The sequence below is a fragment of the Stegostoma tigrinum genome, chromosome 16 (genome assembly GCF_030684315.1).
Source record: "Stegostoma tigrinum isolate sSteTig4 chromosome 16, sSteTig4.hap1, whole genome shotgun sequence".
Lineage (NCBI taxonomy): Eukaryota > Metazoa > Chordata > Chondrichthyes > Orectolobiformes > Stegostomatidae > Stegostoma > Stegostoma tigrinum.
In genome coordinates this window covers 65,701,734-65,728,107 of record NC_081369.1, presented here as the reverse complement: position 1 = coordinate 65,728,107, position 26,374 = coordinate 65,701,734, and the positions used below count along the sequence as shown (strand labels likewise).

General features: G+C 45.5%; 1 protein-coding gene across 1 annotated transcript in view; it reads right to left on the bottom strand.

The window, feature by feature from the left end:
• The window catches only part of pepd (peptidase D), a 168,567-nt gene that overhangs the window by 85,995 nt on the left and 56,198 nt on the right, over positions 1–26,374 (bottom strand). Inside the window, exons 8-9 of the mRNA XM_059651802.1 lie at positions 6,672–6,747; positions 252–298 (exon numbers count right to left, since the gene is read on the bottom strand). Coding sequence (XP_059507785.1) covers positions 252–298; positions 6,672–6,747 — 123 coding nt within the window. The remainder of the gene's footprint in view (positions 1–251; positions 299–6,671; positions 6,748–26,374) is intronic.

Here is a 26,374-nt window from a genome sequence, read left to right as displayed (position 1 = left end):
CAAGACACAGGTGATGATTTCCAACAGTGAACTGCCAATTATAAACCAGTAGGACTGTAAAAATACATCTCCGCTGGACCTTCCTAGTAGTAGCTCTACAGTTTGTGCTGACAATATAAAAGCACCTCATTTATCCATTGTCGCTAGCTTCTCCTTAATGCTTCTTTCCGACAATATTCCCAAGCCAGGTGTGCAAAAGAACAGAGGAAACATTTTAATATTCTCTGAACGTATAGCTGTGAAATGCTGACCTTTCCAACTCGTATTCCTTCATCCCAATTCGCACAGCCTTCATTACCTGGAGAATTGAAGACAGAAAATAAAACAGGTGTAAATCAGTACTTCTCGAAGGATTTCACAGCATTTCTGTATCAAAAGTAATGACTTTAACAGAATTACTAATGCCTCACTTTTTGTTTGCAAGGATTGGTTTGAGGAAAGATTTCCACACTGCTCCTGTCTATTACCAACACATCCAGCAACTGAAAACATCAATAATCTTACTTTCAGAGTCAGCAATGGGACCTATCCTATTAGAGAACTCACTGCCTTTCATGTTCTTAGGATGTCACAAGTGCTTTGAGGTCAGTGAATTAATTCACAGTACCGCCAGCACAGCTTTTTCAGTGAATGTGAAAGTTATTTTTTTCACAGAGCAAACAAGAGGGAAGGTGTAATAAATCCACTCTGCCATTTCCCTCCATTCACACCATGGGATCTTTCATGGCCATCAGGGATGACAGGTAAGGCACAGTTTAATTATCCTGCTGGTAGCCAGATTTGGCAATCTTGAAATCATATCCTTGGAACAACTGCACCTGAAGGATGCAGACACTGGAGTCATTAAGGACACAGAGCCAGAGGGTAGATGACAATTTTGCTTTTAACAGAGTGAGTTGTTTTATGGGCTGACTAAAAAGGCATTTGAAGTAATTTCAATGCAATTTCCAAAGGGAAGTTGAATAAATACTTGAAAAATTTGCAGGGCTATGGGAAAAGAGCAGGTAGAACACAATTAAGAATGTATTTTCAGGGATAGCACAAGTGCAATGGACCAAATGCCTTCTCCTGCACTGTATTTTATGATTCTGACTTGAAAAGTGCTCTCTCCTCATGGCTGGATCTGAATACTGAACAGAGAAACAGGAGGGGGTTGTTCAGCCTGTTCACACCACCATTCAGTGGCTGCTCTGCACCCCAATTCCATTTATGTCTCTATTCCATATCCTTGGACAGCTCTAACCCTGCACAACTTCACTCGACTAAATCCTATCCGCCCCAGAGTCAAATATTCCAACTGATGCCCCCCACGCCCCCATATCCATAGCCTTTTAGGATCACGTAGAGCAGCTTTCTATTTCCCTTGTGAAATGAAGGGCTTCCTGATTTCACTCCTAAATGACCCAGTCCAGCACCACTACGGGATTGCCATTCACTACAGATGGCAGTGCTTCAAAACAACAATTCATCTCTGCTTTGAGGAGAAACTAGAAGCAGACAACAAATATTAGCCTTGCCACCAACACACGTTTCTCAAGAGTGAAACAAAAAGCAAAGGACATGATGCTAATTGGAATGATATATGTTTCAAACGTAAATCAGATGTCACAAAGTTCACCCATTCCATTAGTTTGATTAGTGGAAGAGGTCACAGTACATTGGAGAACACGCAACTGGGAAGTCACCTGCCAAAGTGCATATGCCATGGGCAGAAAACCTTCACTACCCCCACGTATGGATGAGACATGGGCAGGAATTGGCCATTTATACCTGTTCAGATGTTTCATCCCTTGTATTTACGGCATGTTCCTCAGCAAAGCCGGAGACTGAAGCTAGGGTGGCAGAATGGGACATGGAAAACAGACCATAAAACACAGCAGTGCATACAGCAACGTTTGGATGGACAGGATCATACAGTAATGTTACGGTTCACATCTGCTGTCGCAGTCCAAACCTTGGCAGTTCTGATGAACAGTTTCTTGCTCATCAGCTACGAGCTGGTGGTGGCAACTTCAAGAACCCTCCCACGAGAGGGGGCAACAGTTTAATTTTGTAAAGGTGAAAGACATTTTACTCCCTGCCTGTACAGTCTCAATAATTTACAGGTTGTTTTTGAAGCTTCACTTGTGGTCATTTCAGAAAATAGCTTCAATTCTCTCGAGGACAGCAAGGTGTCAGTTTGATTTTGCAAGGTTTGTGCACAGCTCTCTTCGCCGCACCTTCTAAAACAAAGATGCTCACTCATTCGTGCGGAATGACACAATTAAAATCAATAGGATAATAGCCTGGCAGTCCAGAGTAATCCAGCAACTTCTTTCTTAATAGGGTTTGTTGTCCTAAAAAGCAGAGGAACAGCTTTTGAACACACAAAAGACAGCAAATATTGACTGTCAGTTTCAAAGGCTATACGTCATAATAGAACAAAAATGCTGCCCTGACTCTCAACTTCCCAAAATGTATCTCAAAAATCACAACTTTCAGTTGTAAAAAGAAATCTAAAGCATAAACATAATATCAGCACAATAAATCCAAATAAGGAACTGAAGGGACACTACCTCACCCAGTACAGGGAGAATGGAGAACTTACTACAATTGGAACACCATCATCCACAGGTTCCCCCCCGAGCCACTCACCATCCCGACATGGAAATATACTACAGATCCTTCACTGTTGCTGTGATGTGGCGGTGCGAGTGTTGGACTGGGACGGACAAGGCCAGAAATCTCACAACACCAGGTTATAAACCTGTTGGAGTATTTGAAAACACAAGCTTTCGGTGCCGCACTCCTCCTTCAGGTGTTAGTGAGAGAAGTGTATCAGACTCAGAATTTTATGCAAAAGATCAAAAGGTTCAAACCACTGATGAGGATGTATTAAACAAACCTAAGATGCTGTTAAATCTTTTATCATTTAGAAGGTTTTAATTGATTAATATGTATATGTAAAACCCGAATTCCTTTCAAGTCACTGTCCTGAAAGAACTAAAGGTTTTATCAGTGAAAAGAAGAGTTGACATTTTAGGTCAGACAATGCATGTTAGGTGTGAGTTCTTGTTTAGAATCTGTTTGTGTTTTGGTTTGGGGTCAGACTGGTTTTATTTCTAAAGTGGGAATTTATAAAATGTCACATTGACTGATAGTCTATAAATCGTGCAGATTTGGAACAAAACAGAAGAATGTATCTGCAAATACAAATTCACCCCATAGATTTGTGCATGCCTGTGGGAGGGAGAGGGGATTTGAAAGAGTGAATGCATGGGGCGGGGGTGGAGAGAAAACTGAGTGAGCAAGGGTGGGGGGAAGAGAGTGAGTGATTGAGGGGGGAGTGAGTGAGTAAGCGAACAGGGGTGGGGGGGTGAGTGAGCAGGGGGGCAGGGCAGGTGAGTGAGCGAGTGAGTTGGGGGGAGGGGGAGAGGAGGAAGAGTGAGTGAGCTGGGGGGGCGGGGGGAAGCAGGGGGGAGTGTGAGTGAAAGAAGAGCGAGTGGGGGGAGTGAGTGAACTGGGTGGGGGGAGGAAGAGTGAGTGAGCCTGGGGGGAGGGGAAGAGTCAGTGAAAGAAGAGTGAGCGAATGATCCGGGGTGGAGGGGAAGGATGAGTGATCGGAGGGTGAAGAGTCAGTGATCGGAATGGGGGGGGGGGGGGGGGGGGGTGAGGAAGACAGAGTGAGCAAGCGAGCTGGGTGGGCAGGGGGAGGGAGAAGGAAGAGAGAGTGAACAGGTGAGGGGAAGGGTGAGGGAAAGAAGAGCGAGTAAGCGAGCGGGGAGGAGGAAGAACAAGGCAGGGCAAGAGTGAGTGAGATGGGAACAGCAAGCGATGAAAGAGTGAGTGAGCGAGGGTGCATGCATGAGAAAGAGAGACATCTTGAATGGCGACAATGAAACAAACACATGCAATCTTAACATGATGCTGGGTTTAAAAATCTCACAATTGGGTAAATACAGGATTTGCACCCTCAATAGACTAAGATCAGGACTGTATTAAAACCAGCACTGTGCCCTGATCTGGTTAGTATCTGGATCAAAGACTTGTATCACATTGTATTTACAGCACAGAAACAAGCCATTCCACCTAAATTGTTCTGTCACTAGTACTGTGCTCCACATCGGTGACCTCTCAGCCTTTCCCAAATCAACCAATCCTTCCACTGTTCATTTATTCTGCATTACTCTGACATATTCTGCTTAGGAACCCTGCAGCCCAATGGTATCAATGTGAACTTCACAAGCTTTAAAAATCGCCCTTTCCCCGACGGCATCCCAAAACCAGCTCAGCTCGTCCCTGCCTCCCTAACCAGTCCTTCCTCCAACCTATCCCCTCCTCCCACCTCAAGCCCCACCCCCATCTCCTATCTACGAACCTCATCCCGCCCCCTTGACCTGTCCGTCCTCCCTGGACTGACCTATCCCCTCCCTACCTCCCCACCTACACTTCACCTTTACTGGCTCCATCCCTGCCTCTTAGACCTGTCTGTCTCCTCTCCACCTATCTTCTACTTTATCCATCTTCTGTCCGACCCCCCCCTCTCCCTATTTATAGAACATAGAACATTACAGCACAGTACAGGCCCTTCGGCCCTCGATGTCGTGCCGACCTGTCATACCGATCTCAAGCCCATCTAACCTACACTATTCCATGTACGTCCATATGCTTATCCAATGACAACTTAAATATACCCAAAGTTGGCGAATCTACTACCGTTGCAGGCAAAGCGTTCCATTCCCTTACTACTGAGTAAAGAAACTACCTCTGACATCTGTCCTATATCTTTCACCCCTCAATTTAAAGCTATGCCCCCTCGTGCTCGCCGTCACCATCCTAGGAAAAAGGCTCTCCCTATCCACCCTATCTAACCCTCTGATTATTTTATATGTTTCAATTAAGTCACCTCTCAACCTTCTTCTCTCTAATGAAAACAGCCCCAAGTCCCTCAGCCTTTCCTCATAAGACCTTCCCTCCATACCAGGCAACATCTTAGTAAATCTCCTCTGCACCCTTTCCAAAGCTTCCACATCCTTCTTATAATGCGGTGACCAGAACTGTACACAATACTCCAAGTGCGGCCGCACCAGAGTTTTGTACAGCTTCACCATAACCTCTTGGTTCCGGAACTCGATCACTCTATTAATAAAAGCTAAAGCACTGTATGCCTTCAACAGCCCTGTCAACCTGGGTGGCAACTTTCAAGGATCTGTGTACATGGACACCGAGATCTCTCTGCTCATCTACACTACTAAGAATCTTACCACTAGCCCTGTACTTTGCCTTCTGGTTACTCCTGCCAAAGTGCATCACCTCACACTTGTCTGCATTAAACTCCATTTGCCACCTCTCAGCCCAGCTCTGCAGCTTATCTATGTCTCTCTGCAACCTACAGCATCCTTCGTCACTATCCACAACTCCACCAACCTTAGTGTCATCTGCAAATTTACTAACCCATCCTTCTACGCCCTCATCCAGGTCATTTATAAAAATGACAAACAGCAGTGGACCCAACACCGACCCTTGCAGTACACCACTAGTAACTGGTCTCCAGGATGAACATTTTCCATCAACTACCACCCTCTGTCTTCTTTCAGCAAGCCAATTTCCGATCCAAACTGCTATAACTCCCACAATTCCATTCCTCCGCATTTTGTACAATAGCCTACTGTGGGGAACCTTATCGAATGCCTTGCTGAAATCCATATACACCACATCAACCGGTTTACTCTCATCTACCTGTTTCGTCACCTTCTCAAAGAACTCAATAAGGTTTGTGAGGCACGACCTTCCCTTCACAAAACTGTGCTGACTATCCCTAATCAATTTACTCCTTTCTAGATGATTATAAATCTTATCTCTTATAACCTTTTCCAACACTTTACCAACAACTGAGGTAAGGCTCACTGGTCTATAATTACCAGGGTTGTCTCTACTCCCCTTCTTGAACAGAGGAACCACATTTGCTGTCCTCCAGTCTTCTGGCACTATTCCTGTAGACAATGACGAGTTAAAGATCAATGCCAAAGGCTCGGCAATCTCCTCCCTGGCTTCCCAGAGGATCCGAGGATAAATTCCATCCGGCCCAGGGGACTTATCTATCTTCACCCTCTGAATGATTTCTAATACCTCTTCCTTGTGAACCTCAATCCCACCTAGTCTAGTAGCCTGTACCTCAGTCTTCTCCTCGACAACATTGTCGTTTTCTAGAGTGAATACTGTTGAAAAATATTCATTTAGCGCTTCCCCTATCTCATCTGACTCCACACACAACTTACCACTGCTATCCTTGATTGGGCCTAATCTTACTTTCGTCATTCTTTTATTCCTTAAATACCTATAGAACACCCTTCCCTTCCCCACCACCCCCCCCCACCCCAGTTCTGAAGGGTCTAAGGCCCAAAATGTCAGCTTTTGTGCTCCTGATGCTGCTTGGCCTGCTGTGTTCATCCAGCTCTACACCTTGTTATCTCGGATTCTCCATACTAATCACAGTAGCTTTTCCTTTGGCAGCACGTTCCACATTCTCACCCTCTCCAGGTGACTTTGCCCCAAAATACCACTTGGGTTTGTTAATGACCATTTTAAATTCAAACTCTATTGTGACCTTCAGATGCTGCTTTCAGAAGTACTCAAGAAGCTGATACCGTTGACTACTCTGATTGAAAGATTGCAGAATATTTAAGTATTACCTCCTTATGTGCTTCACTGGAGATGCGGTTAGTGTAGCGCAGAAGCTCCAATTCCATGTCTGTTTTTATCACTCGGCTTTTATTTGGGTGGACAGGGAAGAGAAAACCGTTATCAGTTATTATCATTCTCAGCCACTATTTTATATCACAGTTCCTTTACTGCGCAGCAATATCACCCATATTCACAGTAAGACATTCTGAGCAATTATTACAGGGATAATGAATGGTGCAATATTTGGAATATCAAAAGATCCCAGTTCCATCAAGATCTCTTCTGACTGCCCTGAAGGATGCAATGGAAATGGCGTTATTGACTGATCACAGTAATCAATGTTGATCACTAAATCTATAATAAATTCCAACCCGGTGCGGAAACTCTCAGCAGGGAGACTGCAAACCCTAGGCCACACTTAAGTAACTCTCCAGCACGAGACACTTGTCACTCATCGTGTCTCAAAATTACTATATTCTACATCAGTGGAATATTTTCTCAATGAAGTCAACTAATTTGCATTTGAAGGAATCAATAATATTTGTTGTCACCATCTCCCTTTTGATGTTTATTCTATGGGTATTCACACACAGGGGCAATGTCTGTTTAAATAGTATCGAGTTCAGCCTCCTTTCAACAGAGACTCCAGCCTCTGATCCCACATTATCTGACATCCATTGGGATATCTGTAAGTACAGTGATACCTGCTTTTCAGCCAAAATATTTGATTGTCATGCACAGTTCCAAAAAATAATTCAGAACGCCAAACAAAAATATTCGAGATGAGAATTAAGATAGCAACTGTTTATATGGATAATCCGAGCTACTCAGTTTCCAGATGAGAATTGGGATGTTTCGGACAATGGCATTCCTGAGAAAAGTAGGCTCAAAATTCTGTGAGAAAGTACAATGTTGTCATGATGCCATAGCTTCCATTAGCATGGAGCTGCCACACACTGCAGCTTCTCCAGGTAAGAGTTTCTGAAGTTCTGTTTCTCCTATTAAATTTTTAGGCTGCCTTCCTTAAGCCTTAGCTTCATGGATATGCCATGACTTTGCTCATGTCAGCTACAGTGACATTTGAATGCATTAAGTGATACTATGATAACTAGTTTGTAACAGCATCTCCCTGCACGCACCAGTACATTATACCTCATTTAATTCATCCTGTGACCTTTGTCATGCTGTGCAATCCCAACAATACTATGGTCACCACATAATTGTTCATCACACACTGATCTAACCAAATACACGTTATATAACAATAAACCCCTCTACTGATTCATTTTATTCAACTAGGAATTCCATTGCACCATCAAAACAAGACAATTGAGTTTTCTAAAGAGGTAACAAAGAAGATTGATTTAGGCAAAGCTGTAGATGTTGTCCACATGGAGTTCAGCAAAGTGTTCAACAAGGTTCTGCATGGTAGACTGATTAGTAAGGAGAGATCACATGGGATCCAGGGGAGCTAGCCAAAATTGGCTTGAAGGTAGGAGGCAGAGGTGGTGGTGAAGAGTTGCTTTTCAGACTGGGGGCCTGTGACCAGGAAGGATTGGTACTGGGTGCACTGCTTTTCATCATTTATATAATGAATTTGGATGTGAAAATAGGAAGAATGGTCAGTAAGTTTACAGATCACTCTTTAATGTTGATCTTGCTTCACATACCTCCTGTGCAGTGTAATGGGTACGCATCAATTTTAGCACCCTTCAATCTCTATATCATCTGCCTGTACAGCTCTCAAACAAAGCTTTTCACTGTACTTGGGTACATGTGACTACACTAAATCAAATCAAGGTGATACCAAAATAAGTAGTATAGTGAACAATGAAGATTATCATCTCTGGGTACAATGGGGCCTTGATCAGATGGGCCAATGGGCCAAGGAGCAGCAGAGGCAGTTTAATTACGATAAATGTGAAATGTTACATGTTGGTGAGGCAAACCAGGGCAGGACCTACATTGTTTAATAGTAGGGCCTGGGGAGTGTTATCCAACAGAGAGACCTGAGATGCACATGCATAGTTCCTTGTAAGTGGAATCAAAGACAAGGTGGTGAAGACATTTGGCACTCTTGCCTTCAGTGATCATAACTGGATTGGAGAGAGGCAAATGTAATTCCTCTCTTCAAGAAAGGAATTAGGGAAATCCCCGGCAATTACAGACCAGTAAGTCTCACGTCTGTCGTCTGCAAGGTGTTAGAAAGGATTCTGAGGGATAGGATTTATGACCATCTGGAAGAGCATGGCTTGATCAAATGCAGTCAACACGGCTTTGAGAGGGGCAGGTCATGCCTCACAAACCTTATCGAGTTCTTTGAGGATGTGGCCAGAAAAGTTGATGAGGGTCGAGCTGTGGACGTGGTGTATATCGACTTCAGTAAGGCATTTGATAAGGTTCCCCATGGTAGGCTCATTCAGAAGGTCAGGAGGAATGGGATACAGGGGAACTTAGCTGTCTGGATACAGAATTGGCTGGCCAACAGAAGGCAGCGAGTGGTAGTAGAAGGAAAATATTCTGCCTGGAAGTCAGTGGTGAGTGGTGTTCCACAGGGCTCTGTCCTTGGGCCTCTACTGTTTGTAATTTTTATTAATGACTTGGATGAGGGGATTGAAGGATGGGTCAGCAAGTTTGCAGACGACACAAAGGTTGGAGATGTCGTTGACAGCATAGAGGGCTGTTGTAGGCTGCAGCGGGACATTGACAGGATGCAGAGATGGGCTGAGAGGTGGCAGATGGAGTTCAACCTGGATAAATGCGAGGTGATGCATTTTGGAAGGTCGAATTTGAAAGCTGAGCACAGGATTAAGGATAGGATTCTTGGCAGTGTGGAGGAACAGAGGGATCTTGGTGTGCAGACACATAGTTCCCTTAAAATGGCCACCCAAGTGGACAGGGTTGTTAAGAAAGCATATGGTGTTTTGGCTTTCATTAACAGGGGGATTGAGTTGAAGAGTCGTGAGATCTTGTTGCAGCTCTGTAAAACTTTGGTTAGACCACACTTGGAATACGGCGTCCAGTTCTGGTCGTCCTATTATAGGAAAGATGCGGATGCTTTGGAGAGGGTTCAGAGGAGGTTTACCAGGATGCTGCCTGGACTGGAGGGCTTATCTTATGAAGAGAGGTTGACTGAGCTCGGTCTCTTTTCATTGGAGAAAAGGAGGAGGAGAGGGGACCTAATTGAGGTATACAAGATAATGAGAGGCATAGATAGAGTTGATAGCCAGAGACTATTTCCCAGGGCAGAAATGGCTAACACGAGGGGTCATAGTTTTAAGCTGGTTGGAGGAAAGTATAGAGGGGATGTCAGAAGCGGGTTCTTTACACAGAGTTGTGAGAGCATGGAATGCGTTGCCAGCAGCAGTTGTGGAAGCAAGGTCATTGGGGTCATTTAAGAGACTGCTGGACATGCATATGGTCACAGAAATTTGTGGGTGCATACATGAGGATCAATGGTCGGCACAACATCGTGGGCTGAAGGGCCTGTTTTGTGCTGTACTGTTCTATGTTCTATGTTATATAACAGAGTTACCATTTCAGGTCCAGTGACACTTCCTCAGAACAGATGGTGACTGGAAAAATGTCAGTTTATATGCAGGAAAAAAGTGAGGAGGATGGGGTTGAGTCCAGAGGGCTGCAGGATCCCCAAGTGGAAAATGAGGCGTTGTTCTTCCAGCTTGCGTTGAGATTCGCTGGAACACATCAGCAAACCAGAAACGGAAATGTTGGCCAGGGGACAGGGTGGTGTGTTAAACAGGCAGGCAATAGGTAGTTCAGGGTCTTTTCTCCCTTTGTTTCAAACAGTAGACTGAGTGACTGCTTCGCAGGACATCTACAATCTGCTTTTGAAAAGACCCTGAACTACCTGTTGCCTGCCACTTTAACACACCGATATTCTGCATGGGGATCCTGCAGCCCTCTAGACTCAATATAGAGTTCAATAATTTTAACGGCCTAAATAATTTTAAGGCCTAAACTCCCCCATGTCCCAGCCCAGTACCCCACATAACAGGCTTTGTTATCACACAGACTGCCAATACACACCCCTGTTGTTACTCACTAATAGCGCCCATCAACAATTACTCACCTTTCCAATCTGATTGTTATCAACTCTTTCTCAGTCGAATTGCTCCTCTCTCTCTTTGGGATCTGTCCTATCATTTAGTCCCTACCCAATCCCCTCCCCTTTTTCCTGCATGTAAACTGACATTTTCCCAGCCACCATCAGTTCTGAGGAAGGGTCACCGGACCCGAAACGTTAACTGTTTTCTCCTTCACAGGTGCTGCCAGACCTGCTGAGCTTTTCCAGCAACTTTTTATTCCTGATTCACAGCATCCACAGTTCTTTCAGTTTTTATAGGGAGAGGCTGAATAGGCTAGGGCTATTTTCCCTTGAGCATTGGAGGCTGAGGGGTGATCTTAAAGAGGTTTATAAAATCATGAGGAGCATAGGTAGGGTAAGCAGCTGAAGTCTTTTTTCTAAGGAGGGTGAGTCCAAAACTAATGGTCGTAAGTTTTAGGAAATAGGGGAAAAGTTTGGAAAAGACCTATTCATGCAAAGGGCGGTATGTGCATGGAATGATCTGCCAGAGATGGTGGAGGAGGCCAGTGCAATTATAACATTTAAAAAGGCATCTGGATGGGTATGTGAATAAAAAGTTTTAGAATGATATGGACCAAATGCTGGCAAACAGTTTCTTTATAGGGATTTCTTATGCTTCGTGCATTCATATATAATATTTTTAATTTGTTTCTCCCCTCACCCTTCCTATCAATCCCTATTTCACTATTTCACTTATAGTTTCTTCAAAAGACATCTGTAATTTCAATGACTATCACAGTTGCTGGTCAAAAGAGCTTTATTTTCTGTAAATTTCTCTTAAACAGCAAAATTATTCCTGCATTTTTTTTAATTCTCAGTTCTCTCAATCTTCACAAATGATTTTTTCATTGACTAATGATTTTATTCTTTATTACCACTTGCAATTATAATGCGTTACAATCATTAACGTTAAGATATTACATGTAAAGTTGTTCTTCAGACAACCCTTTCACATTATCACAAGGCCAAGTGGAGAATGCTGGCATGGAGTAATACTGTTGGTCCTTTTTGATCACTTACATTTTTTTTTGACAGATGTTAGGTACCCCAAGAATAAAAATGAGTAAGCATCAAAAATGAGTGAGCATCAAAAGATTCAAACTGGGAAGTGACAGAAGAAGTGGTCAAGAAGACATACGGCATGCTTTCATTCATCCGACGGGGTATTGAGTACAAGAGTTGGCTGGTCATGTTACAGTTGTACAGGACTTTGGTTCGGCCACATTTGGAGTACTGTGTATAGTTCTGGCCGCCACATTACCAAAAGGATGTGGATGCTTTGGAGAGGATGCAGAGGAGGTTCACCAGGACGTTGCCTGGTATGGAGGGCGCTAGCTATGAAGAACGGTTGAGTAGATTAGGATTGCTTACATGAGAAAGAGAGAGGTTCAGGGAGGGATCTGATGGAGATCTACAATATCATGAGTGGTATAGACAGTGGATACAGCAAGAAGCCCCCCCCCCGCCCCCGGGTGGGGCACTCAATTACTAGGGGTCATGATTTCAAGGTGAGAGGGGAAAAGTTTAAGGGAGGTATACACGGAAAGTTCTTTACGCAGAGGGTGGTGGGTGCCTGGAATGCATTGCCAGTGGAGGTGGTAGAGGCGGGCATGATTGTGTCATTTAAGATGTATCTAGACGGATACATGATTGGATAGGGAGCAGAAGGATACATATCCTGGGAAAATAGGTGGCAGATTTGGATAGAGGATCCAGACCGGCGCAGGCTTGGAGGGCCGAAGGACCTGATCCTATGCTGTAATTTTCTTTGTTTTAAGACCGCTAGCCAGAAGTACAACAAACTAAAATAGTTTTCAACTCAAAGCAGAAAACAGAGTCACTATTTTAAGGAATGAACATACCTGTCAATGAAATGTAACCATAGGCTTTTCATGACTATTCTTCACTCACCAGAACGGATGCAGCTTCAATAACACTCAGGAAGTTCCACACCATCCACAGCAATTCAAAATTTCCTAATGTCCCCACTGAGCCTGCAATGCAGCACTGTGTAACATCTACAAGATGCACTCTAGCGGCTCACCAAGACTCTTCTGATCTACAAGTCTATTATTATCGAGAAGGCCAAGAGCATGGGAACACCCCCTACCACAAGTTTCCCTGCAACCACTCACCACCCTGACTTGGAAATATATCACCATTTCTTCTCTGTTGTTGGGTCAAAATCTTGTAATTCCCTCCCTAACAATGCTGTGGATACATCTACGTCCCAAGGTATGCAATGATTGACGAAGGCAGCTCATGACCACCTTCTCCAGGCTATCACTGTAAGCAGAATGATGTCCACATATCATGAATAAATAAAACATTTCACAGATCATTGCAAATGGGGCCACATTAAATGGGTGGTATGGGCAAGTTGGGCTGAAGGGCCTATTTCCATGCTGTAGACCTCTATCAAGCGAGATAAATGCAGTGATTTAGAGTTAGCAGGAACTGCAGTTGCTACAGAATCAGAGATAACAAGGTGTTGAGCTGGATGAACACAGCAGGCCAAGCAGCATCAGAGGAGCAGGAAAACTGATGTTTCAGGCCTAGATCCTTCTTCAGAAATGAAGGGTCTAGACCCAAAACGTCAGACTTCCTGCTCCTCTGATGCTGCTTGGCCTGCTGTGTTCATCTAGCTCCACACCTTGTTATCGCTAAACGTAGTGATTTAATGGGTTACAAATGGACAGCTTCCTCATTTGGCTTAAGACCAGCTAGACTGTGCAACACAGGTCACAATACTGAAGGCACACATTGAACACAAATCAGAGGATCAGTCAGCTGGTCTCAGCGTTAAAGAAATAGGAAGTGTGTGTTATAATTAGCCTCAGTGACCCAATGCTAAGAAAAGCAGTAGGGCGGTGGTAGAAAAGCTGCTCTAAATCATCACCTGGACATTCCTGCTGGACCTGTTGTGAATCGCTGGTGCACAATGCCTCAGTCAATGCAGGAAATGTAAGTACTAGGACCCATGAAAACATAACTCAGCAAGGAACTGGGGTTCTTAAATGACACGGTCAAAGAAACTCTGGGTGACAGACACTCAAATAAGAATCAGAGATCTCACTGCAAGAAAGGCAGATTAAACATTATCAATTGTAACACATTTCACTGTCAGCCTCATTCCCCTGCATCGATCCTCTCACATTATTAGTTATGAGATAGCTCTTAAGGCTGCAATACCAGGTTGCATTACATGTGGTCAGAAACAATCTCAGCTACAGCAGGTCCCAATATTAAAGCATTTTCATTTTGATTCAATTTCTTTCCTTCCAATCCCAAGCCCTATTGAAAGCTAGAATTATCCCAGAATCAATGCAGCCAAGATGAAATTTCATATCCAAGATGCACCAAAATTAGATTTTGTTTGATGAGAGTAAAGTGATGCCAGAACAAAGATAAGAGAGCTAAAAAGAACACAGCTGTAAATCTAAAACAAACCAAATATTGGAAACACATAGCAAGTCACTGATTTAAAATTTTCTCTGAAAGCAAGGTGTGTGTTTTGGAGAAAATACTCCACACAGCTGTTGCAGCATGGAACTTTTTGCCTCAGAGATTCAGACAGAGATCACTATCTTTTAAGGGAAGAATGGATAAAAATTTGCAGCATAACAATGTGCGTAGTACAGGTAGAGCAGGGGAAGCTGGATGGAGTGTGAATCAGAAAACTGTCACTAAAAAAAAGGGCCCAATGGTCTCTTAATTTGTTGGGTTCTGTGTCAATTTTGGAGACAGGCGCAACATACAATCCAGAATCATCCAAAAACTGGGCCAAAAACTAAGGGGCATCTTTTTAAGATGAGAGGAGATTTGAAAACGACCTGAGGCAATTGTTTCACATTAAGGCTAGTTCATATGTGGAATGACCTGCCAGAGTAAATGGTAGTTGCAGAAACAGGTACAACATTTAAAACAGATTTGGATAGGTACAAGAATAGGAAAGGTTGAGGAGGATATGGGCCAAACACAAGCATGTGAGACTAGTTTAGCGTGGGAAACTTGGCCAGCATGGGCAAGTTGGGCTAAAGGGTCTGTTTCTGTGCTACATGACTCTAGGTTTTCCTGTTGAGACTAATAAATGTCACATGGGGGCAGGAGATTCTCAGATCAGCTTGAATAGCTCGTGGTGTTACTTGTAATGCTTCACCTGACGAAGGAGCTGTGCTCCAAAATCTTGTGATTTCAGATAAACCTGTTGGACAATCACATGGTGTAGTGTGATTTCTGACTTAATCCACTGAGGGTCACTGGAATATTCCAGGTTCCACAAAACAATATTTTGGTGCCAGTTTCAAAAAACTTCATTTGCTAATCTAGTCTGACAACATACTCCGAGTGCCAGTCACCCAAACACCTTCCTCGCTGACCTACACCGATTCCAGGCCCAGCCCAGAATCAAAATTTGTATTGAATACAATTCCCTTGATGCCCTGAAGCTGTCACTTTGGTCATAACATACCCCAACCCAGCAAAGAAATCAGCAAGCTTCCAAACTTGAACCCGAGCACCACTGATTTTAATTTACCATTGTTGGCCCTGATTTCAGTTACACATTCCCCAAACTCTGGAAATCACTCCTTAAACTCTCAATCTTTTCATCTATCTCCTTCTATTGCAGGAGATAAGAGATTTGAGCCGGTGTGGGAAGGTGGACTTGAAGATCTGCATGGTTTTATTGAACTGACCTGCACACCTCTCCTACTACAAGATACTCCTTAAAAAAACATTGCTTTGGCTTATCCTGTTTTCTGACCACCAATGTCTTTTTCGTTTGTCTGATTACTTTGTCTGGTATGCCCTTTAAAAGAGTATGGCTTTTGAGCAGCAGTGTAGAATTAGACTGGGTGAGATATCGGGGGAGTCGATGGGCGTGGTATGATCGCTTGTTTATTAATCCAGAAATTCACCTAATGTTCTGCATGGCAGATGGTGGAATTTGATTTCAATGAAAAGAAAACAAATCTGGAATTAAGGATCTGCTGAAGAACATGAAATTACCCACAGCCTCCGACCTTATTATTCCCCACCCCACACGGCCCGTTTCTATCTCCTTCCCAAAATCCACAAACCTGCCTGCCCTGGTCAACCCATTGTCTCAGCCTGTTCCTGCCCCACCGAACTCCACCTATCTGGACTCCATTTTCTCCTCACCTACATCCGTGACACCACCAACACCCTCCACCTCCTCCAGAACTTCCAATTCCCTGGCCCCCAACACCTCATTTTCACAATGGACGTCCAGTCCCTATACATCTGTATTGCACATGCAGATGGCCTCAAGGCCCTCCGCTTCTTCCTGTCACGCAGGCCCGACCAGTCCCCCTCCACCGACACCCTCATCCGCCTAGCCGAACTCGTCCTCACCCTCAACAGCTTCTCTTTTGATTCCTCCCACTTCCTACAGACAAAGTGGGTGGCCATGGGCACCCGCATGGGCCCCAGCTATGCCTGCCTCTTTGGAGGTTACATGGAACAGTCCCTCCTCCGCACCTACACAGGCCCCAAACCCCACCTCTTCCTCCGTTACATTGATGACTGTATCGGCGCCGCCTCTTGCTCCCCAGAGGAGCTCGAACAGTTCATCCACTTCACCAACACCTTCCACCCCAACCTCAAGTTCACCTGGGCCATCTCCAACACATCCCTCGCCTTCCTGGACCCCTCAGTCTCCATCTCAGGTAACCAGCTTGTAACTGATGTCCATTTCAAGCCCACTGACTCCCACAGCTACCTAGAATACACCTCCTCCCACCCACCCTCCTGCAAAAATTCCATCCCCTATTCCCAATTCCTCCACCTCCGCTCCCACGGTGAGGCATTCCACTCCCACACATCCCAGATGTCCAAGTTCTTCAAGGAACGCAACTTTCCCCCGCACAGTGGCCGAGAATGCCCTTGACCGCGTCTCCTGCATTTCCCACAACACATCCCTCACACCCCACCCCCGCCACAAATGCCCTAAGAGGATTCCCCTCATTCTCACACACCACCCCACCAACCTCCGGATACAACGTATCATCCTCCAACAATTCCGCCATCTAAAATCCGACCCCACCAACAAAAATATTTTTCCATCCCCACCCCTGTCTGCTTTCCGGAGAGACCACTCTCTCCGTGACTCCCTTGTTCGCTCCACACTCCCCTCCAACTCCACCACACCCGGCACCTTCCCCTGCAACCGCAGGAAATGCTACACTTGACCCCACACCTCCTCCCTCACCCCTATCCCAGGCCCCAAGATGACTTTCCATATTAAGCAGAGGTTCACCTGCACATCTGCCAATGTGGTACACTGTATTCGTTGTACCCGGTGTGGCTTCCTCTACATTGGGGAAACCAAGCAGAGGCCTGGGGACCGCTTTGCAGAACACCTCCGCTCGGTTCGCAATAAACAACTGCACCTCCCAGTTGCAAACCATTTCAACTCCCCCTCCCATTCTTTAGATGACATGTCCATCATGGGCCTCCTACAGTGCCACAATGATGCCACCCAAAGGTTGCAGGAACAGCAACTCATATTCCGCTTGGGAACCCTGCAGCCCAATGGTATCAATGTGGACTTCACCAGCTTTAAAATATCCCCTTCCCCCACTGCATCACACAACCAGCCCAGCTCATCCCCTCCCCCCACTGCACCACACAACCAGCCCAGCTCTTCCCCTCCACCCACTGCATCCCAAAACCAGCCCAGCCTGTCTCAGAGATAATGGGAACTGCAGATGCTGGAGAATCCAAGACAACAAAATGTGAGGCTGGATGAACACAGCAGGCCAAGCAGCATCTCAGGAGCACAAAAGCTGACGTTTCGGGCCTAGACCCTTCATCAGAGAGGGGGATGGGGTGAGGGTTCTGGAATAAATAGGGAGAGAGGGGGAGGCGGACCGAGGATGGAGAGAAAAGAAGATAGGTGGAGAGAGTATAGGTGGGGTGGTAGGTTTGGGATCGTTCAGTCCAGGGAAGACGGACAGGTCAAGGAGGTGGGATGAGGTTAGTAGGTAGATGGGGGTGCGGCTTGGGGTGGGAGGAAGGGATGGGTGAGAGGAAGAACAGGTTAGGGAGGCAGAGACAGGTTGGGCTGGTTTTGGGATGCAGTGGGTGGAGTGGAAGAGCTGGGCTGGTTGTGTGGTGCAGTGGGGGGGAGGGGACGAACTGGGCTGGTTTAGGGATGCAGTTGCGGAAGGGGAGATTTTGAAACTGGTGAAGTCCACATTGATACCATTAGGCTGCAGGGTTCCCAGGCGGAATATGAGTTGCTGTTCCTGCAACCTTCGGGTGGCATCATTGTGGCACTGCAGGAGGCCCATAATGGACATGTCATCTGAAGAATGGGAGGGGGAGTGGAAATGGTTTGCGACCGGGAGGTGCAGTAGTTTGTTGCGAACTGAGCGGAGGTGTTCTGCAAAAGCGGTCTCCAAGCCTCCGCTTGGTTTCCCCAATGTAGAGGGAGCCACACCGGGTACAGTGGATGCAGTATACCACATTGGCAGATGTGCAGGTGAACCTCTGCTTAATGCGGAATGTCATCTTGGGGCCTGGGATAGGGGTGAGGGGGGAGGTGTGGGGGCAAGTGTAGCATTTCCTGTGGTTGCAGGGGAAGGTGCCGGGTGTGGTGGGGTTGGAGGGCAGTGAGGAGCGAACAAGGGAGTCACGGAGAGAGTGGTCTCTCCGGAAAGCAGACAGGGGTGGGGATGGAAAAATGTCTTGGGTGGTGGGGTCGGATTGTAGATGGCGGAAGTGTCGGAGGATGATGCGTTGTATCCGGAGGTTGGTGGGGTGGTGTGTGAGAATGAGGGAGATCCTCTTTGGGCGGTTATGGCGGGGGCGGGGTGTGAGGGACGTGTTGCGGGAAATACGGGAGACGCGGTCGAGGGCGTTCTCAATCACTGTGGGGGGGTCTCTGCCTCCCTAACCTGTTCTTCCTCTCACCCATCTCTTCCTCCCACCCCAAGCCACACCTCCATTTCCTACCTACTACCTCATCCCACCTCCTTGACCTGTCCGTCTTCCCTGGACTGACCTATCCCCTCCCGACCTCCCCACCTATACTCTCCTCTCCACCTATCTTCTTTTCTCTCCATCTTCGGTCCATCTCCCCCTCTCTCCCTATTTATTCCAGAACCCTCACGCCATCCCCCTCTCTGATGAAGGGTCTAGGCCTGAAACGTCAGCTTTTGTGCTCCTGAGATGCTGCTTGGCCTGCTGTGTTCATCCAGCTTCACACTTTATTATCATGAAATTATTGTTGACTGCTGGAAAAACCCACCTGTTTCACGAATGTTCTTCAGAGAATAAAATCTGTCATCCTACCTGGTCTGGCCTAGATGTGACTCTAGAACCACAACAGTGTGGTTGACTCTCAGTTCTCCTCTGAAACGGACTAGCAAGCCACTCAGTTATACCAATCGCTACAAAGTCTCAAAGAAATGAAACCGGACAGACCATCCAACATCGACCTAGGCACTGGAAAAGACAATGGGAGAAACAGCCCTGTAGACCCTACAAATTCCTCCTCACCAACATCTGGGGGTTAGCGCCAAAATTGGGAGAGCTGTCTCAAAGTCAAGCAACAGCCTGACACAGTAACATTCATAGAATCATACCTTACAGACAGTGTCCCAGACACCACCATCACCGTCACCATCCCTGGATATGTCCTGTCCCACTGGCAGGACGAACCCAGCAGAGGTGGTACAGTGGGATACAGTTGGGAGGGAGGTACCCTGGGAGTCCTCAATATTGATTCTGGATCCCATGAAGTCTCATGGCTTCAGACTAAACATGGGCAAGGAAACCATCTGCTGGTTACCACATACTGTCCTCTCTCAGCTGATGAATCTGTACTCCTCCATGTTAAACAACACTTAAAGGAAGCACTAAAGATGGCATGGGCAAAAAATGTACTCTGGGTGGGGTATTCCAAAGTCCACCTCCAAGAGTGGCTCAGCAGCATTACTACTGAGCGAGCTGGGCAGGTCCTACAGGACAGAGCTGCTAGACTGGGTCTGTGGCAGGGGGTGAGGGAACCAACAAGAGGGAAAAACATACTTGACCTCATCCTTACCAATCTGCCAGCTGCAGACACATCTGTCCATGATAGTATCGGTAAGAACGGCCATCGCACAGCCCTTATGGAGACAAAGTCTCGCCTTCACATTGAGAACAACTTCCATCATGTTCTGTGGCACTATCACCGCGCTCAATGGGACAGACTTCGCACGCATCGAGCAACTCAAGACGGTGCATCCATGAAGCGCTGTGGGCCATCAACAGCAGCAGAATTGTACTCCAGCACAATCTGTAACCTCATGGCCCTACATATACCCCACTCAACCATTACCATCAAGCCAGGGCTCAACTCTGGTTCAATGGAGAGTGCACAAGGGCACGCCAGGAGCAGCACCAGGAATACTTATAAATAAGCTGCCACCCTGGTGAAGCTATCAAGCAGGACTACTTACACACCAAACAGTATAAGCAACAAGTGACAGTCAGAGCTAAGTTAGCTCAAAACCAACAGATTAGATCTAAGCTCTGCAGTCCTGCCACATCCAGTGGTGAATGGTGGTGGACAATTAAACATCTCACTGAAGGAGGCGGCTCCACAAATATCCCCATCCTCAATGATGGAAGAGCCCAGCACCTCAGTGCCAAAGATAGGGTTGAAGCATTCACAGCAATCTTCAGCCAGAAGTGCCGAGTGAATGATCCATCTCTGCCTCCTCCAGTGGTTCCCAGCACCACAAATAGCAGTCTTCTGTCAACAGTACTAATAAATAAGGTAGAGATTGAGATAAGATGAGGCTAGCAAATAAAAGTTCGTGAATGAGCAGGTCAGCACAATAAGAATGTAGAGTAAGAGAGGACAGCAGGGTTAGCCCATCAGCCCTTCAATTGGGCTGTGCAAGCCAATGAAATCACATAGGCGATTGTAGACCACCTAAACTCCACTTTCCACCCTAACCTCAGACACATCGATTCCCTTAAGTGCAGAAAAACCTATCGATCACAATCTTGAACCTATTCAGTGACTAAGCAATCACTGCGTCAAGAACAGGAAAGTGCCCAAACATTCTATAACTTGTACTGCATGTCAAAATGCACAAAATACAGATTCTCTGAAAAGTGGCAAACTACTATTTGCTGTTGAGCAGATTCCAGCACCTTTAAATTGAACATTTCTGCCACTTCCATGCAGTTCAAATAAACAGAAGCCTGTCCTGTCAGATTCATTCAATTAATGACGTCAAAGAGCCAATGTGAGTTAGCAATGGGCATTAGACCAGACACACACACACTTCAATTGCTATCTATTATATTTTCACACAACACTTAGCACCATACCTCACTATGATAAATCTCTTCTCTGACTATATTGTGGCAGCTCCTCATGAAATATGCATGAATGTTTCATAGTAAATACAGTTTAAACTTTTCCCCAATTGAAATCATTTTTCAACTTGCATACTGCACAGATGTTATTAACTCATCTATGACCAGAATCAACATTCGACTGGAACTATCGGATAAAACCAGACAAATCCATTTCCCTCCAACAGACAGATCAGTTGTTACGTGGTGCAAAATCCTTGCTCTTACAGTCCTCTGAGCTCACCTTGTTGTAACACATTAGAGCGGGAGACTGGGAGTCATGGCTGCAGAAGGGTAGTGCCTAACTTAAAGGAAAGCAGCCAGCAGGGAGTGCCACTATGAAATATTTGGTGGAGGAGTTGTGTGCTGAGAGAGAAATCACCAAGTAGGCCTTGCAAGACTCTAATAGCAAGGGCCCCTCCAACGAAAATCTTGTTGTTCAGAAGCAACATCAGCAAATGTGCCCACTCAAGGGCAAAGGAGGGAATCTGCGTGTGGAGCCAGAAGGGGTAGGTTAGGTCCTGAACAAATACTGTGTGTCAGTATTCACAAAACAGAGGGAATTGGTAGAGTATAATCTCAGGGAAGGGAGTGTCAAGTTTCTAAGCCAAGTTGCTATTAAAAAGGAAGAGGTGCTGTGCGTCTTAAAACGTATTAAGGGAGATGAGTTTGAGAGATAATGGGAACTGCAGATGCTGGAGAATCCGAGATAACAAGGTGTGGAGCTGCATGAACACATGGTCTGCTGTGTTCATCCAGCTCCACACCTTGTTATCAGGGAGATGAGTTTGCCAGGTCCTGATGGTACCTATCCCAGGATATTGAGGGAGACAAGAGAACAAATTGCTGGAGCATTGACAGACATCTTTGTATCATTTTCGGCCACGGGTAAGGTCCCAGAAAACTGACGAATAGCTAACGTTGTCCCCTTATTAAAGGGTAGCAGGGATAATCCTGAAAATTACAGGCCTGTGAGCCACCTGTTGGTGGTAGGGACATTATTGGAAAAGATTCTCAGGGAAAAGATCTACATGCATTTAGAAACAAGTGGACATCATGGTTTTGTACAGGGGAGGTCATGCCTCACTGACTCAACTGAGTTTTTTTGAGGAGGTGGCGAGGACAATTGATGCAGGAAAAGCAGTTGATGTTGTCTACATGGACTTAGGTAAAGCCTTTGACAAAATCCCTCATGGCAGGCTGGTACAAAAAGGTGAAGTCACATGTTATCGGGGTGACCGGCAAGATGAATGCAGAACTGGCTTCGTCATAGGATACAGAGGGTAGCAGTGGATGGATGCTTTTAGGACTGGAGGGCTGTGACTAATAGTGTTCCACAGGGATCAGTGCTGCAACCTCTGCTGTTCATGATCTGCAGATATGATTCGGAGAACAATACAAAGATTGCTGGTGTTGCAGATAATGAGGAGATTTGTCAGAGGATACAGCAAAATATAGATCAGTTGAAGGCATGGGCAGAAAAATGGCAGATGGAGCTTTATCTGGACAAATGTGAGGTGATGTATTTTGGATGGTCAAGTAGAAGTGGAAAGAGGTGAACAGCATAACCCTTAGGAGCACTGACATGCAAGGGTTCTGGGTGTGCAAGTCCACAGATCACTGAAGGTGGCAGCGTAAGTAGGTAAGGTAGTAAAGGCGGCTTACGGCATGCCTACCTTCATTGGAAGAGGCACTGAGCATAAGGATAGACAAATTATGCTGCAACTTAATAGAACTCCAGTTAGGTCACACTTGGAATATTTCATACAGCTCTGGTCACCACGCTACCAGAAGGATGTGGATGCTTTGGACAGGATTTACCAGGATGTTGCCCGAGTGGGGTTTTTTTTAAAGCTACAAGGGAAGGTTGAATAGATTAGGTTTGTTTTCACTGAAACGCAGGAAGTTTTCGGGGTATACAAGAAGTTTATAAAATTGTAAATGGCATGGGTAGAGTGGAAAGTATGAGGCTTTTCCCCCCCCGGGTGGAGGGCTCAATTACGAGGTGACATAGGTTAAAGGTGCGAAGGGGGATGTTTAAAAGCTTTGCCAGAGATGGTAGTGGAAGCAGACACAATAGCAGCTTTGAAAAAACACCTGCACGAATAGAGGAATAGGAAAGGGATACGGATCCTGCAGGTGAGGTTTCAGTACGGAGGGGCAAAACGTGTCAGCACGGGCTTGGAGGGCCGAAGGGCCTATTTCTGTGCTGCGCTGTTCTTTACTCTAAACAAGTGAGGTTTTAGTACGGAAGGGCAAAATGTGTCAGCACAGGCTTGGAGGGCCGAAGGGCCTATTTCTGTGCTGCGCTGTTCTTTATTCTAAGCAAGTGAGGTTTTAGTACGGAGGGGCAAAATGTGTCAGCACAGGCTTGGAGGGCCGAAGGGCCTATTTCTGTGCTGCGCTGTTCTTTACTCTAAGCAAGGAGCTTATGAGTGATAAACGGGAGGTGGTGGAGATCAAAACAGAGAGGCCTTTATTTTCACTCAGTCATGGGCTATGGGTATCGCTGGTTGGGTAAATATTTATTGCCCATCTTTAGTTGCCCTCAAGAAGGAGGTGGTGAGCTGCCTTCTTAAACTACTGCCCTCTATGTACTCTAGGCAGACACACAGTGCCCTTAGGGAAGGAATTCAGGGTGAGGTCATTGACTTTCTCGCCTAGCCGGCTTGTTTTCATTTAGACATTTCGTCACTATGCTAGGTAACATCTTCAGTGGGGCCTCCGATGAAGTCACAACCTCACCCACAACCCAAACTACGAATCTTTGCAGGAAATTCCGTGGTTTTGACCCAGTGACAATAAAGGAACAGCGATATATTTTCAAGTCAGGATGATTAGAGGGTTGGAGGGGAAATTGCAGGTGGTGATGTTCCCATGTATCTGTGTCTGCTGCCCTAGCCCTTCCAGATGGAAGCAGTTGTGGGTTTGGAAGGTGCTGAGGGTCTTTGCTGAATTTCTGCAGTGCATCTTTTAGATGGCACACACTGCTGCTACTTAGCATCAGTGCTGGAGGGAGTGGGATATTTGTGGATGTGGTACCCAATTAAGCGAGGATTGCTTTCTCCTGGATGGTGTCAAGCTTTGAGTGTTGTCGGGGCAGCACTCATCCAGGCAAGTGGGGAGTATTCCATCACACTCCTGACTTGAGCCTCACTGATAGTGGACAAACTTTGCGGAGTCGGAGGCGAGGTGGGCACTGCAGTATTCCCGACTTTTGACTGGCTCTTGCAGACGCTGTGTTTATGCAGAGAGTCCTGTTGATTTTCTGGTCAATGGTAACCCCCAGGAATATTGATTCAGTGCTGGTAATGGCACTAAATGTCAAGGGCAATGATTAGATCATCTCTCATTGGAAATGATCATAGGCTGTCATTTGTGTGGTGTGAACTTATTTGCCTCTTGTCAATCCAACCTGGATATTGTCTAGGTCCTGCTTCATTTGAACGTGAACTGCTTCAGTTTCTGAGGAGTCACGAATGGTGCTGAACATTGTGCAATCATCAGTGAACATCCCCACTTATGGCCTTATGACAGAGGAAGGTCACTGATGAAACAGCTGAAAAAGTTTATGCATTGGATCCTGCCTGGAGAGGTCTTGGAGCTGAAATGACTGGCTTCCAGAACCACAACCACCTTTTTCATGATTCCAATCATCACATTTCTGACTAGACTCCAGTGCTCTGTTTTATTCATGCATGGAATGAGGGCATTGCTGGCTGGGTAAGCATTTATCACCCACCCATTTGAGTCTGAAGTCATGTGAAAGTCAGACCAAATAATGATGGCAGTTTCCTTCCTGAAAGGACATTGGTGAACCAGATACTTTTTGCTTATTGTGCACTACTGCAAAGGTTTAATTCAACTGAGCATCTTGAATAGGTCACTTCAGAGTGCAGCTTAAAAGCAAACTAGATTTGAATGGAGCTAGAGTCACATATTGGTTCAGATCAAAGACAGTGAACCATTGGGTCTTTTTGCACTTTTAGTAAATTCACCAATTTATTTTTATTTTCAAACTGTCAATTAATATTTCAGCTCCTGTTTTCTGGAGTTCAAGTCCAGATTGGTCACATTACCAGTACAAAGTAAAGGTCAAGCTGCCATAGTTCTACACAAGACCACAGGGCTGCTCTCCTGTTAGAGACAGCACGTTGGCGCTCTAACCCGAAGTCACCAAGCCTCAGGCGATGGGAAGAGGTTGAGAAGGGGTGCACTTCATGGTAACCTCAGCTGTTGTGGGAACTGAACTCTCACTGTTGGCATCAAGCTGCATGAGAAACTGGCTGTCCAACCAACTGAGCTAACCAACCCATAATAACCAGTACAACATAGCAACCAAAAGTCAGATTCAAGAAAAGTAGGAGAATCATCACACAATCTTGGCCTCTTGATCACCTCCAATGTGAACGTGACATGGAACAGCATTGACAGTTTGGTGAGGAATGTGGTTTTCAATCTCTTTCTAATTTTATTTGTATTCCACATTTAAGATTCAGCTACAAATTACAGTTTAATAAGGATAAAGTTGCAGTAAAGATAAAGGTGGGTTGGGGGCGTTGGTTAGCTTAATTGGTTGGCTGTACAGCTGGTCTGTGACGCAGCATGACGCCAACAGCGTAGTTTCAATTCCTGCACTGGCTGAAGTTACAATGATGGGCTCTCCTTCTCAGCATCTCCCCTTCCCATAGGCATGACGACCCCTGGGTTAAACCACCACCAGTCATCTCTCTGGAGTGAAAATGGACTGAAGCAGAGTAAATAGCATGGAAATAGTAAATTAAATAAACATATTTTACTCGTTTTCACTATAGAGGATGCAAAAACAATCCGGGTAATAGCTGTAACTTTGGTGAAACTACAATCATTACAGAAACATTACTGAACAAACTGGCAGAGATTGCTCTGTTTGTGACTGACAAGATCCAGGATTGCTGATGGACTTCATCCTGGCAGCATAAAGCTGGTGGGTATTAGATGAGCTAGAGTTAATGTTCCGGAATCAGATTCTGCAAAGATTCTATCAGACTGAAAATCAACACATGTAATTTCTCTTAAGTGAGGAAGGCAGGAAATAGGAACCTCCAGGCCAATCAACTTGATATCTGTTGTGGGATAAGTGCTAAAATTGATAGGGAGGTCATAGCTGGGCACTTGGAAAAATTCAAGGTAATCAGGAACTGTCATTAGGGCTTTGTCGAAGGGAAATTGCGTTTAACCAATTTA